This window comes from Ursus arctos, unplaced genomic scaffold (genome assembly GCF_023065955.2).
Source record: "Ursus arctos isolate Adak ecotype North America unplaced genomic scaffold, UrsArc2.0 scaffold_26, whole genome shotgun sequence".
NCBI lineage: Eukaryota > Metazoa > Chordata > Mammalia > Carnivora > Ursidae > Ursus > Ursus arctos.
In genome coordinates, this window is record NW_026622941.1 from 30,997,668 (window position 1) to 31,012,453 (window position 14,786).

At 34.9% G+C, this 14,786-nt stretch overlaps 1 protein-coding gene across 11 annotated transcripts in view; it reads right to left on the reverse strand.

Annotated features, from left to right (window-relative positions):
* Window positions 1-14,786, reverse strand: part of KIF21A (kinesin family member 21A) — a 163,136-nt gene that overhangs the window by 23,226 nt on the left and 125,124 nt on the right. For 4 of the 11 annotated variants that reach the window (XM_026502107.4, XM_026502101.4, XM_057318969.1 and 1 more), the window contains 7 exons: window positions 14,155-14,320; window positions 13,669-13,689; window positions 9,296-9,356; window positions 8,904-8,958; window positions 6,015-6,229; window positions 3,524-3,631; window positions 2,017-2,145 (listed from right to left, as the gene is read on the reverse strand). In XM_026502107.4, coding sequence (XP_026357892.2) covers window positions 2,017-2,145; window positions 3,524-3,631; window positions 6,015-6,229; window positions 8,904-8,958; window positions 9,296-9,356; window positions 13,669-13,689; window positions 14,155-14,320 — 755 coding nt within the window. The remainder of the gene's footprint in view (window positions 1-2,016; window positions 2,146-3,523; window positions 3,632-6,014; window positions 6,230-8,903; window positions 8,959-9,295; window positions 9,357-13,668; window positions 13,690-14,154; window positions 14,321-14,786) is intronic. The other 7 variants (XM_026502108.4, XM_026502104.4, XM_057318970.1 and 4 more) reach the window with 2 other exon arrangements.

The following is a 14,786-nucleotide window of genomic DNA, read 5'->3' on the forward strand; positions in this document are numbered from 1 at the left end:
GAGGACAGAAACTTTCTATTACTGATCCAGAGAAAACCTATCAATCCTCACTTCTAAAATTTAGGCCCTGAAGAGCAACAATATCAAGCAAGTAAAATATATCACCTCAAGATTCTTCCTATTTAATTTGATTAGTACTAGAAAATTTTTCTCATTTAAACAGCTATTAATGAATTTTATCCATCTTGATAATTACTTTGGACTTAGATTCTAATGTGGAAGTTACACAAATACATTTTATGTTTGCACGCAAAGCAAATCACTCAAAATGCAATAACCTTTGATTCTGACTTATCTCAAAAATATGGAGTTCTCCTGACGAGGGAATCCCTCAGTAACACAGGACTTTAGTAGGATTTTAAAAATAGGTGAGCCACTCCTGTCAGTCCTACCCTGAAACCTCCAAGAATGGCAATAAGTCAAGTTATTATGAAAATCTATCCAGTTTGTATAGCAGGCTTGTGAAGAAGGAGGACAGAGTGAAAGCTGACATGGAATATAACCAGAAACAATGTGTGGGATCTGCTTCTAGCTGAGATATGCTAGTCTCAAAAAAGAGTCCGAAAGAAAATGATTCAAAAGGTAGGTGAGTCTTTGAAAGTGTAATCAGTTATTCTGAGTTTTAGCATATAGAGATAACAACAGAGTCAAATTATCGGTAGCTTATAAAATATGTCTGTAGAAAATATAAAACTATGACTAGATTGTCAAGATTATCAAAAGACTGACAGAAAATGTTATGCCTGTGAATGTAAGGCAGATAAAACTTAGTAATTCTTCATTTCTCTAGTGAACACAGACTTCCCAAAGACACTCTTAATGTTCTTCTACTCTTTTCTCAATTAAATGGGAGCTATGACTTAACAATGTTAGAGTTTCTTTCGGTAGCACACAGTACATAGCTATCGAGATCATTTTAAAGGACATGTCATCTATTGATTAAACTATATTAAAATCTAATCAATAATGATGTACTGTATGGTGACTAACATAACATAACAAAAATTTTAAAAAAAACTAAATAAAACCTCCTCATCCCTTAAAAAAATAAAAATAAAAAAATAAAATAGAATCTAATCAAGAACTTTATCCATAAATTAAGAGATTAAAAATTCTTTCAAAATGTGTGCTTCTCTAAGTCTACAGAGCCATGTAGCATGATCTAAACATTCCAGACAGATCTTAAATAGCATCCTATAAATCTCAGAAGTTATTGATCTACACAGGGAGATTGTAGCATAGAAAACAAATAGCAGGGGCGCCAGGCTAGATACGAAGTACATACATCCACAATGTTACCATTCAAAATCAAAGCAGATAAGTCAGAGTTAATGAATATCTTGGCAGCATTGTTAGTATCAAATTCTTGCAAGAGAGATTCTGGCTCAATGTGGGAACGCTTTTTCACTTCAAATTTAATACAAATTGTATTTCTCACGCCCCTCCAACTTCTCTTCCTCCACAACCCACCTTCAGTCCTAACGTCCTCCACCTATAAAGGAACTGTCTTTTATTATTTTATTTTATTTTATTACTGAAGTTTTGTGATGGATTTGTGTTGAACAATCAAATGGTAACAACACGTACCACATATGACAATGGTCTTTATAAGTTGTTATATGCATGGAAGGTAAAATAATTTGCCTCTTTTCAACTCAGACTATCTGGATTAGAGGCTTTTGTGGGCTCAGAGAAGCTGAAGAATCCCAAGAAATTTAAATTTCAAGTGGCCTCAAAGATAATTCAATTCTAACTTAATTAGAAAAGTCAAGACAAGTGCTGAAAGTATAGCAATGCCAATCTACAACAGGGAATAATGTTCAGCAGGAAAATAATTTTCTCTCATCTTTTCTGTATGGTTCATTTCCCATTGGAAAAACATATCAAATATGGCAAGAGTTCACAAGTCAGACTTCATCTCCCACGCAAAGAGATGGCGAAATGTTTTCTACAGACTGTATTGAAAGGTTCAGAATACTGTAATAAACAGAGGGGCTCTTTTCCATAAAGACTTACTTATCCTGCTGAACGGATGTGTTTCCCTGAGAAACAGTAAGACGGTTAAAAACATTCAGTTCATTACGGGGCCGGCTTGGTGGGGAAGAAGGAGGTGAAAGACTAGCCTCTGAGGTTCCAGAATCTGAGCTACAAGAAAAAAAGAACATTAAAATAGGTGGCTTTAATTGGTTATGATTTGTTAGGAATGTTATAAGAAACATGCTTTTTTAAAAAAGCTTTTCATTAGAGAATTCCTTCCATCCTTCCTAACTTTTTTGTAAGATAAAATACACCCTGAACGATTTAACTAAAAAAAAAAAACAACCCTTTTCCACTGGATTTTGTCACATTGTCCACAAGATGGCACTAAAAAGTTCGGTCTGCTGAAATCTAAAGTCATTACAAATAAAGCAAGCCAAATTCATTTTAGAGTTAAAACCAAGCTACTCACTTCACAGATGGGAAAAAAGAGCCAGAGTTCTTAAGAGTGATTTGGTTTTTCAACAATTCACTCACTTTTATTTTTATATTACTTATTTGCTCCATCCCCCATCTCCCAATTATCCTTGAGACATTCGATCCAGTACAAACAGGCAAATTACATCTTTAAATACAGGAAGCAAGGTCGATTAGAAGGATAATTTCCATGACATTCAAGTCAGCCAAACCCGTGATCAAAGTAGAGTGTGTTGGCACAGGGCAGGGGTAGTATAAGATTGTCCTTGGGTATAGAAAATACATGAACACTTTTTATGTTTATTTTTATGTTAAAAAATTTTTGCTTTACTAATATTTAAATGTAGACTGGCACCGATACTCTCCCTCAATGCCATGTCAGAGATCTACCTGTGACATGAAGCACCTCAGGTGACCTGAGGGAGGACTGGGTGTGCCACAGGGTAGAGAGGTGACAGGGGCTGAAAGGGGCTCTCACCCCTTCATTCAACTTTCCACACGTTGCGATATTACAATTTACAAATGCCCAGTTAAGTGGATCATCAGGTTATACTATGTACTGTTAAGTAAATAACCTTCACAAAGACACACAAGTAGTTTTTAAAAGATTTCAGGAAAAAAAATTTAAACGTAAAAGAACAGCACAAAAATGGAACTAACACACCCTATGACTAACACTAGTTTTTTCAACTACTTTAAAGAGGTAAAGTCAGTGGCAGTTTTCTCAGTCAAAATCAATTTCAAATTTTTCTAGAAGACTATCTGAAATACAAATTCACTAACCTTCATCTCCAGTGTATATGAACTTTTACAATGATATGCACAAATAATTGAAAAATAAAACAGAGTACGTGATTCGGGGAAAGTATTCAAATATTTTTACAGGTGTGTATGTGACCACGAAACATTTAGCCAAGCCAACAGCTGATGTGATTGTCTTGATTAGTCAAATCAGTCATAACCGTAGAGCCAGCCTACATACGGAAAATAACTCCACTATTGTCCTTTAGCATTTAAGTGCAACAGACATCTAATGCAATCTAGTTGATAAAAAGTATGGGTAACTTACTGTTTTTGTTCCTTGGACTTTGATTTTTCTGCTTTGTCATATGCTTTCCTTCTGGTTATAGGGGAAGGCTCTGGTAGTTTTTTTTCTGATAGAGATGACTGTCTGGAACTAAAATAGAATAAGACTTTTTAATCATCAAATTTTAAATATGCATACAACTGTTTTGGCAGATAGTCAACCTAAAATTTTTAATAGATTGATAATTGGAATTTGAGAAAGTATTACTTGGGAACAACAACAACAAAAAAAACTAGGAGAGGAATACATTATATGAGTAATTAGATGATGGAAGCCTGACACCTATATACTTAACTTGTAAATTAGCAATCTTATTAAATATATGCGAACCTATTATCTTTGAATATAAATAGCAATCCTATACTGCGAAATAGGATAGTTTACTATCCTTTATCAAATCAATAGTTTACTTGAAACATAAATGATTATGTTGATTAGAATTGTTTCAGTTGAAAAAAAGTTGTCTTTATAGTCTTACAAGAACAAAAATATTAGGATATCGGAATATGAAAAAAATGATATTTAATGAATTAATATGAAGACATAGTCAAAAACAGACACACAAACAACACAATAATTTTACCTAACTAGTATTTAGATATTAGCAGCTATATAAATTTTAGTAATAAAAACATTCTTATTATAAACTTTAAATGTTGAATAGTGGCTATGTAATTGACAATTTAAACTATTATTTTTGTGTATGGTGCTAATGAATTTTGATTAAAAAGAGAATTTTTGCTATCGTTGGCTAGTTATATTAATAAGAAAACACACTAAGGAATTAGAAAGCAATAATAACAGAATGGGCTTATATGATTTCTACTTGAAAGTGAAAACTAAATATTTATACTTCCTGTACCTGACTTTTCTAATCAAAAGAAATCACATTTCAAAAATCCTTCATCAGGTTAACTCATAGGGGCCACCTGAGTAAATTATTTTACATCATACAGTAACGAATTACTAAGAGTTACCACACCAACCATGTCCAACTCTTAAATTTTTACAGGATGACATAAGCATCTGAATTTATGAAAACCTGAAAACAGATCATGTGAAGTGACAGAGTCCAAAACATATATTCTACAAACTGTTAAAAAGGATACACTTTAAAAATGAAAAAGAGGGGGGAGGGCAAAAAGAGGTATTACCTGAATGTGGTTTCCAGGCCATAGATTTAGTCTTGAAATTCCAAAAGTCTCTACTCAAATCTATTTCTAAAATCTATTCTATTTATATCACTACCTTCACCAAAAGCATTTCCTCAACAGTCATCTTATCAAAAAAGCACTGAAGCCATTAGGTATACTGGTTAGCAATCTCTATCAGCAAATCCAATAGTTAATTTAGTTAATTACATTGGCCACATCAAGCACATGCAAGAAAGCTGTCATCATTAAAATTAAATTTGCATCGAGAGGTAGCAGATGGGCTTACTGAATGGAAGACAACAGAAATATCTTCATAAAATGAAGGAAATTTTTAAAAAGTTTAAAAAAAAAGAAGGAAGTTATGGGAAACAGATACTCAAAGGGGAAAGTTTGTTATATTTTATTATTTGCAGAGTCATGTAATATGTGCCATTTTGGGGGCAATATTCCCCAACGCAGTAATGTATTCATTCCCTAAATCACTTGCTATAACATATGTGAGGGTTACTTTGAAAAAATGTCATTAAAAATCTTTACCAGTGAATGACTGATCTAATTTTAATATAATTATCAAAACACACAAACACACATAGCGTACACACACATACTAGCTTGGGTAGAGAAATCTTTGTCCTCAGGACAGTAGTGAAAATTCTGAATAAGTTTTGTTTTGGACAGAATGTCTTTTGTTCATATTATCATAAATGGGAGAGAGAATATTCCCTCCTTCAAATCTTTAAATAAATATCTTGTGCACAATAAAAATATCTTGTGCATACATCATCCCAGACATGCAATGCAAGGTGCTTCAAGGCAAAAAATTAGGAAAGCTTAAAATGATTACACTTGCAATTGATATTCCTTTTTCTTTATAGGGTTAGCAAAGGTTTGCTATACTGACCAGACTCTTAGAATGAGGACATACATTAATTTAGAGCAAATTCGAGACTTTAAATCTTCTGTTTTAGATAATGGTTTTATAGATATAACTACCTGATTAAGGTGTTCCTAAATAAATTTTGTCTGTAATTCATAACTCAGCCTTTGCAAAAATATTACCCTTAAGAATGACCTTCAAACTTAGAAACAAGCAACGTAATTGAACAGAGAATATCTCATCTTAAATGACTTCAAATGTCAAAAAAATTAGAGGAGATAATACCTAACAGAGATTCCTGTGAAAACCAGAGATCTTATTTACATAATTTTTAAAAATAGAAATAAGAAATTAGCAACATGCATATAAAAAATTTAAAAAGAAAGAAAATGAAAAAGAAAAGCCAAAAGAAAGGAAGTTAGTGTAGCTGGGCCAGACTTACATGCTGCCTATCTTAGAAGGGAAGCCAGATGGGGGAGGGAGCTCTTTTTCCCTAGCAGAAGGACCACTTGTCTCTGTATTCATTCCAATCTCTTGCCCTTCTGCAACAGGTGTAAGAGGGCCAGGCAAGGAGGCATCTCCTGTACTAGTGTCTGAAGCTAGTTCACTGCTATCTGCATACAGCAACTCCATTTGAGTGGTGGTTCTCCTTCGGGCCTAGTCAGAGAATGGAAGGAAAAGCAATCAGGAGCAAACTTTTGCAGAGATGATTAGGGAACAGAGATTTAATATTAGTTTGAAATAGGTAAAAACATTGAGCATGTCATTTCCTAGCAAGTGTGTCAAACATAGCATGTAAGCTGGTGACAAGCCAGAGCTATGGCCAGATAAGACCTTTTTAGAGGCCATAATAATAGCCAACCTTTATACTGTCCTTTTTGTATGCCAGGCATTGTTCAAACACCTTATTATATTAGCATGTACTATCATTATCCCAATTCACAAATGAGGAAACTAAGGCACAGAGAAGCTAAGTAATGGACCCAAAGTCACACAACTAGTAAGTGGCAAAGCCAGATTCAAAAACAAGCAACTTGCCACCAGTATGACTGTGCTACCCTGCCACTCACGGCCATCTCCCTCAACATATAATTTTTTTAAAAAAGAAAGAAGGGAGAAATTAAACCAAAAGTTAACTGCAGGGAAGCTCAACTAAATTCTGATTTTTCCTATGTTTAAATGCTTTTTTTAACATCACTTTGAGTCTTAAGTTTTATTTTAATATTGCTTTTTAAATCTGCTTCTCAGTTTTTGCGACCTTGTCCTCCTGATGCCTTAGCTGTGTTTTTAACCTGCCTGCTAGGTAATTCAACACCAGCCTGCACCAGCTCTTGGCAGCAGGGTGAGGCAGGGGAAGGTTAGTTTCCTTGAATCCAAACTCACTATACACATTCCTTTTCCTTACTTTTGAAAACTAAGTGACTACCCTGTTGTTGTTTAATTGTTACTATCACTAAGGAATTAAAGGATAAGCAAGGTGTTTGCCAGATGATAAGCCTCTGAAGAGGCTTATCCTGTTTTATTCAACTTTATATTGCCTGTACTTAGCATAGTGCTGGTACATACCTATTTAACATATACAGTCAACTTTACTTTTTCAGTGATGAAAAATGTATGATACGAGATCCTTTCAGGTATCTTTGCAGTTCTAAAGGAGCATAGGTAGCACCTCAGAAAATTTCTGGGGAAAGTAACGCCCTCCAACCAGGGCGTTTTTTACCTGGTCAGTTCTCCTCACTGCCAATAGCCCAAGGCAGAGAGGAACCATGTTCTTAGGAATCCCTAACCACAGCGGTTCCTTCAGCTGACGACATTTAGGGCCCCACTTCACACCCTTCTGGCATCCCAGGAGGGCATGAATAACTACGCTTTCACAGGGCCTGAAAGACATTCAGGGCGTTAAGAGACTCTCTCCTCTACTTAAGACGGGATCCAAACCATACTAGGATGTTTTCTTTGAGTTTGGGTAACTTCTGCTTAGTCGCTTAGAATAATAAAACACAAACAACATGTTGCCAAGGATCGAATGTAGAGCCTGGAGACGTTTGCTTGTTTTTTTTTTTTAATTGGCTTGACCAGTGTTTTAAAGATCAGGAAATCCTATATAAAAATCTATATTTAAGGCTTCTTTGGAAAAAACAGTAGTCTCAGGCCTATATTCCTCATGATAAAAAAGAGCAAGAGTTAAGTGGTGGTTATTTGCTCAGATGAGGCATGTCCTCTTCAGGTAATCACAATGACCCCTACTCATTATTTTGCAGCCAGCCAAATGACTCATTTACATTACCTGACTGTTCACTATGGGCCCTCAAACTGTCCTAATTCATTTACACAGTGTTATTCTTTCAGGTTCTGATTCTCTCCATTCTATTAACAAATATTTACTAAGCACTACGAGAATTCTTTGTTTTTAAACATCTTAACATGGTTAGGTAATTCATCTACTATCAAATGCTACCAACTCTCAATCTGAAACGTACCATGTGTATCTTACACATTTAACAGCATGTGTCACTGATATTGTTTTAAACCTTAAAATATGCATTATAGCCTCATTACATTTTAATACAACATGATGATTAAGAGTTGGCTTATTATTCAAACCACCTCAGGATACTAGTTTAACAAAATAAATATGAAACACTTAAGAACATACTAGAATGTTAAAATTTCAAAAATTTCCTGCCAATTTACAAATTTTGCAAATTCATGCTGTATGCCCCTACAGGGTCTACAATCTCCTATATTATTAGGAAATTTAGGTGACTTTAATAAATTAGCACATTACTTCCCTAGTGGGTAATAAAACTTTTAGGAAAACCTGGAAGAAAAAAAGAACTGGTCTCCACAATCATATCTTTTCTAGTAGAAAAAGTGCAATAAGGCAGTAAAGCACAAGTTCCACGAAGCAGAAATGTTTCAATATAATTTTTTTTCAAAGGAGAATATGGTAATTATAGAACTAAATTTCTTACAGGTGAGAGCTCTGGTAAAAATATGCCAATTTGCTAACCTATTAAGGGTCTGAAGCCTACGTGTGTTTGTTTGTTTGTTTACTTTTGAGAGAAAGAGAGCGTGCAAGCATGGGGAGTAGGAAGGGGAGATGCAGGGCCAGAAGGAGAGAATGTTAAGCAGGCTCCACTCCACGCCCAGCACAGAGCCAGACATGGGGCTTGATCTCACGACCCTGAGATCACGACCTGAGCCAAAATCAAGAGTTGGGCGCTTAACCCACTGAGCCACCCAAGCACCCCCGAAACCTATGTATTTAACAGTGATAACAAAAAACAGTGGGAAAGGATGTTTACCTGCTATTTTCAATTCTCCTTACCTTGCTTTTAGGTTTCACTTCACCACAAAGTTTCATAAGGTCCGAAGACAATGTGCTATACACAAATAAATAATTAACCACAGATTAAAGAGGAACTTATAGAAAATTGTATGTCTTCTATGTTTATAACTACAGAAAACATCTTACACATCTATGGGGAAGAAAAGACAATATTTAAAATCAAATAAAAAATAATTCATTTTCTTTCCTTAAAAATCCCAGTAAATTTTATTTTATAAAATTTGTGGTGGTTAAGTATGGCTTAGCTTGGTTTCCATAATACTGTTTCTATTGCTATTCACTTAGCCATAAAATTTGAAGCAACAAGATAAAGGTATATAAAATATTGTAGAAACAAGTAAAATATATTAAGTTTCTAAAAGCTCTCTTACCTTCCTTCTGATCCTGGGCTGTTTAAAGGTGCATCTTCATCAGTACTATCCTCTACATTTTCTAAAAAAAAAAAAAAAATGTCCAAAACCTAAGTATTATCCACATGTCATAATCTGCATGATTGAAATCCCCATGCCATAATAAACATCAGCCCAACATCTCAACACAGGCAGTTTGGTTTTAGTTACTGAATCCGAACAGAAATGTAGAAAAATATTTCTAAGGAACCCCTCTGATTATGTGTCCTAAAATGAGAAAAAGTGTTCAAAATAAGAAAAATCACAAGTTTGAATCATAAAACATGGAAGAATGACATTCATAGGATGGAAATGAGATCATGTATTTATCAGAGTCTGTGTATTTGTATATATTTTTCAGAGTATGTATTTATCCCATGCCATCCAAACATGAAAAACCACTAAGTAAAATATATGATTAAAGTAAATGTTGCATGAGCTCTCTTTAATATACTAAGCCAACGTCAAAAACTATATAAGTATAAACATACTTGCTATATTTTAATCAGTATGCCAACTTACTTAGATATTTCCCTTTATTTTTATTTTTGATTTCAAGTAGAGAGTAAGAGTGTGAGTGCGTGTGTGAAGGTATTCAGAAGTTACACATCAGCATGCAGTTCATTCACACGTACATAAAAGACAAAAACAATAGGTTTGCATGCAACGGTTTTGTAACGGAATACGAGTAAATCACCACTATTTCAGAACAACTGTAACGGACTAGTAAAAGAGAGGAGAAAAAGCAAACAGGGAAACCAGTAGGAAGTCAATAAATCAAACAGCCACTGAAAGTAAACTATTTAAAATGTCAGTGAGCCCCTAACATAGGTGCAAGTTTTTAAAACATACACATTTTATTATAATAAAATCCACAAAAGTAATGATATTATACATTACACACATTAATGAAAACTATGTATGATTCATGCCCTTTTAACTTTTAATTTTATACATGTGGATTGTGGACAACTAATTCCTTTCTCTAATGCTCCCTTTCTTCTTCACTGTTTAGCAGATGCTTTGTTAGAAATTCAGTAATACTTGATAAGAGATAGTACTACTAAAATGAAGCCCATCTAGGACCCATACAAAGGGAATTTATTTTCTGAAGTGAAGAAAAGTAGTCTTGAAGCCAATGTGTGTCTGAAAGCCCACCACTAGAGGGAGGCTCAAGGACTTGCTTCACGGACAGGATAACTAAGGTTCAAAGTGACTACATTAGTTGATAATATAGAACATGAGGTTACAGAAATGACAAACTAGTCTTTATTTTCCCATGTATAAAAGCGGGCTCAGATAGGCTAGTATTTTTCTTGTAAAAACCAGTTAGTATGTTAAACATCATGTGAGTGCTTAGTAAAAACTTAACTCCTGCTGATGCATGGATGCATAATTAGAGATAATTATGGTTTGACATAACCAACCTGGCTAAAGGATAGAGGCCCCCACGTAGAAAGTCATCAAATCAAACTCCTCTTCAGGACTGAGCTTATCTGAGCACTACAGTCATCTGGGCAACCGGACACACCATCACCTCACTATTGTACTCTTAACTCTGAGAACACACATCCAACCCACTACCAGCTTCTTTTCTCATCATCACAGAATTAAAGCTAAAGGCAGAGACTTACAACTCCCGAATGCCTTAAAGTTCATCTTTATCAGTTGAAGTTGTACGGTCTCACTTCAGTGGAGGTTAACCAAGTATTTTTAAGTCTTTTATTTAAAAAAAAAAGTCATAAAAATAGTATATAGAAAAGGGTTAACATAGCAGCCCAAAGACCACTATCCTCAGAAAGACCTGCTTGCAAAGTTGGACTCTCGGAGTGTTCCCAGTCACTAGTTAACTACTGAAGGTACTTGAAGGTACTTAGAATGTTTGTGCAAACATTATGGTCTATGCTAAACTCCTGCTTTCCTTCTGGGAGTCTTGAATCCTGGTACATACTACATAGATGGTATGTATGTGACCAGTCGCCACAGAAAACGTCACATTATAAGTGTCTAATGGACTTCCCTGGGCATAAACATTGAGCACATGCTGCTGCATTTTCATTCCAGAGGAAAAGGAACATTCTGTGATATCTTCCACAGGAGGGAGAGAGCATAAGGAAAACTGGACATAGATCCCTCCGACTACATCTGAGTTTTTTTTTTTTACCCTTGTGATCCAGCTGTGTATCCTTCCTACACTGCTCTCATGAATCTTTGCCACGAATACAACCATATGCTGAGCCCCACGAGTCTTCATAGCAAGTCTCCAAAGACAGGGATGATCTTAGGGACCCTAACATAATTAGGGAAAAAAGAAGGGGATAATAAAGATGCTTTCAAAGGCTACTAAAGTACACACATATTAGCAAGGCCTACCCTCTAGCCTTACGTTCCATTATTCTATGCCATGTACTTGTTGCTCAGGGCACCAACCTGCCTGGAGGCCCCATGCACACAATACTGTGGCTGAGTCTCTGCATTTTAGTTTAGTCGTTGTCTGGAGTGACTCTTCTCTGTCCCCCTTCCACCTTGTCTTTTGCCTAGTTAACTCTTTTTCTTCTTTTGTGTTTGAGCTCAAATGTCACCTCCTCCAAAAAGCTTTTATCAACTCCTCCCTTTCTATTGGGTGGCCTCCACTCTGTGTTCCTATAACTCCCTGTGTGTATCTCAATCATTGCCCTCACTGAATGGATCATACTCTGTTCATGGTCTGTTACCCTCAGCAAGGCATCAAGTCGATGAGGGCAAGATTTCATGTTTTATTTGAATCCCAGCACTCAGTCCAAGGCTTGAGGTAAATTTGGAGTTTATTATAATTCTCTAGTTTCTGTGGACCTAATTTCCATTTTTTTCTCCTTCCATGCTTTTCCTCCAAGCACCTCTAGGCTAGATTATGGCCCCCATCTCTAGCACAGATTTCAGTCATAGAGACACAGGTTACATGAGCTGAATGGGTTTCCACTCTCTGCTTCTGACCCTTTTTCAGCCACAGAGAAATGAAAGTTGTTTGAAAGTTGTGAAAAAGTAGCACTGCCCATCAAATCTACAGTTTAATATCTTCTGCACAAAAGGACATCAAGAAGGACATGTGCATTTTCTTCCAAATTAATAGAGGCGATGGACTTAACTAAGAATTTACTTATCACCATAGGTTGGGCCACAAAGAACAAAGACAAGGCACAGGAGAGGGAGGAGGAAGAACAGGAAGAGAAGAAACGAGCCTCATAACACATGGAATGTCATAAAATTCTAGTTATAATCCAGGAAGTTGGGCAGTCTTGGTTAGGAGATAACCAATCCTACTTTTTCTACCGTACTTGTTATAGCTTGAGCAGATTAAAAGTGGTAGCTTCCCCATACTTAAATTATGCAGTTGATCTCAAGGAAATACTACACGGAGATTAACATGCAGTATAAACATCTGAAAAATCAAATAGCTCATGTATTTTATTTGTGTAACATCTTATTTAAAACAAATTCAGATGTATAGATTATGTTTATTCTAATGACACAGACAGGTAAGTACATTTACTCTTTCAGTTACGTTCCTTTCTTTTAAGTATAAAAACTTTTGGCAGCTGTGTACTTAGAAAAAGAAAAGTTCAAATCAGATTTTGAAGTAATTTTAATTAAATAAAAACTGCTCCAGAATAATCATTCAGAAAAATCACAAATAATAAAATTGCCCTGATACTCCCAGTCCTTCATGTGTATAATCACTAAGAGGACTGGGTGTAGTTGATGTGAATGTTGTAATGGAAAGAGAAAGAGGTTGAAAATTTCTATACTTGATAATCTCTAAATCCCATTCTAATCTGAAAATATTGTAATTATAAATATCATTTCAACCTGTTCGTACAAAAGGCGTTGGACAGTATTATTCAATTTATAATGTTAAAATGTATGTGTTGAATTTTACAAAAATTAAGAATTGCTGAGAATCTATCAAATATATACCAAAGATATATGCTAAGGAAAGTTAATTATGAGGTTAAAACAATAGATGCAAGTTAACAGATATATTTAAAAATTAAAAAGAAATGTGTACTCCATTTTTCCCCCAAGAAAGAGAAAGAAGGGCTTATAAAACTGGAGCCACAACTGGAGGTCAAAAAACAAAAGAGATAATTAACTAAAGCCTACTTCTTTAAATATCTAATAGTTTTTAAATCAGGAATGTATAGGAAAGACAAAAGACTTAGTATGTTTGTGGTCATGGATACATTTCAAAAAAGATCATGCAAAAACCAGTTGGCTGCCAATAAAACTTTTAAACATAAGATGTACCACAATTAGTGTACATGAACAATTAGTAATTCATGCAGCTGTAGGGTACACAGAAAGCTAAACATACTTACCTAAAGGTACGCTACCTAGATCTGTGTAAATAACAGCAAAAAGGAAACAAAAAGCAATACTCCAATCAAAACAGATCCAATGTTAAGAACTCCCACATAAATCAAGATTATGCACCATTTATAAGATATGTAGAATAGATGCCATAGAAAACACTTATTATTTTTCAAGGCAGTTAGATATGCAGAGTAAAGTAATGAAACTTGGTTAATATTTTAAATAACCAAATCAGAAACTCTGTTGATCCACAAAAACTAATTGCTTAAGAAGGTTAAATAAGCCTTTTTAAGTTGGTAATCATTTCTTGGAATGACAATAATTACATCCCCCAAATTTATACATGCAAATTAAAAAAGGGATAATTATTGAAAGCATAAGTAAATATAGCATCTATTCAGTCAAGCCATAGGGGAAAGAGGTATAGTATAGCATTCTCAAAGAGCAAAGCTACCATGCAATTCATTTAACTGAAATTTAGTCCAAATTACCTTGTAAAGCATGGCCTAGTAAAGCATCTAGCTCAGGATTTAATTCTGCTTTCTCTTTCAACATATGGAATAGGAGCTGGTTTTGTGTAGCACTGGTTATTTCAGTTTGTTTAAGCCGACCTTCAAGTACTTTAATTTGAGCCTCTTTCTGGGCAGCCTGAAGACCCTGTAATGACACCAAAACATAGCAACAACAACAAAAACAACAATCTTAGGTCATACAAAACAGAATCTACTACACAAAGATCTATATGAAATAGCAAATGTATATAATACATGGACTTTGACATCAGATAGACCTTGATTCATCGAAGCTCCTCTGCTTACTAGCCTGCTGACCTTGAGCTAATTACCTTATCTTCCTGATTCAGTTTCCTCATATGCAAAATGATATGAATAATACCTAATTTCCTAGCACATTGTAAAAATTAAGTGGGAGAACATAAAATAAAGGGTCTAGCACAGTCCCAAAGTGGTAATAAAAAAGTGACTTAGAAATCATTATCACCTTCAACATTTAGGCATAAATTTCTTACAGGTGACAGGTTAATGCATTTACATTCAAAGAGGAGGGAAATTCCACTGTCTTTTTTTCCTTTCTGATTTTCTTTTGAGCTGTAAAGAATCAATAT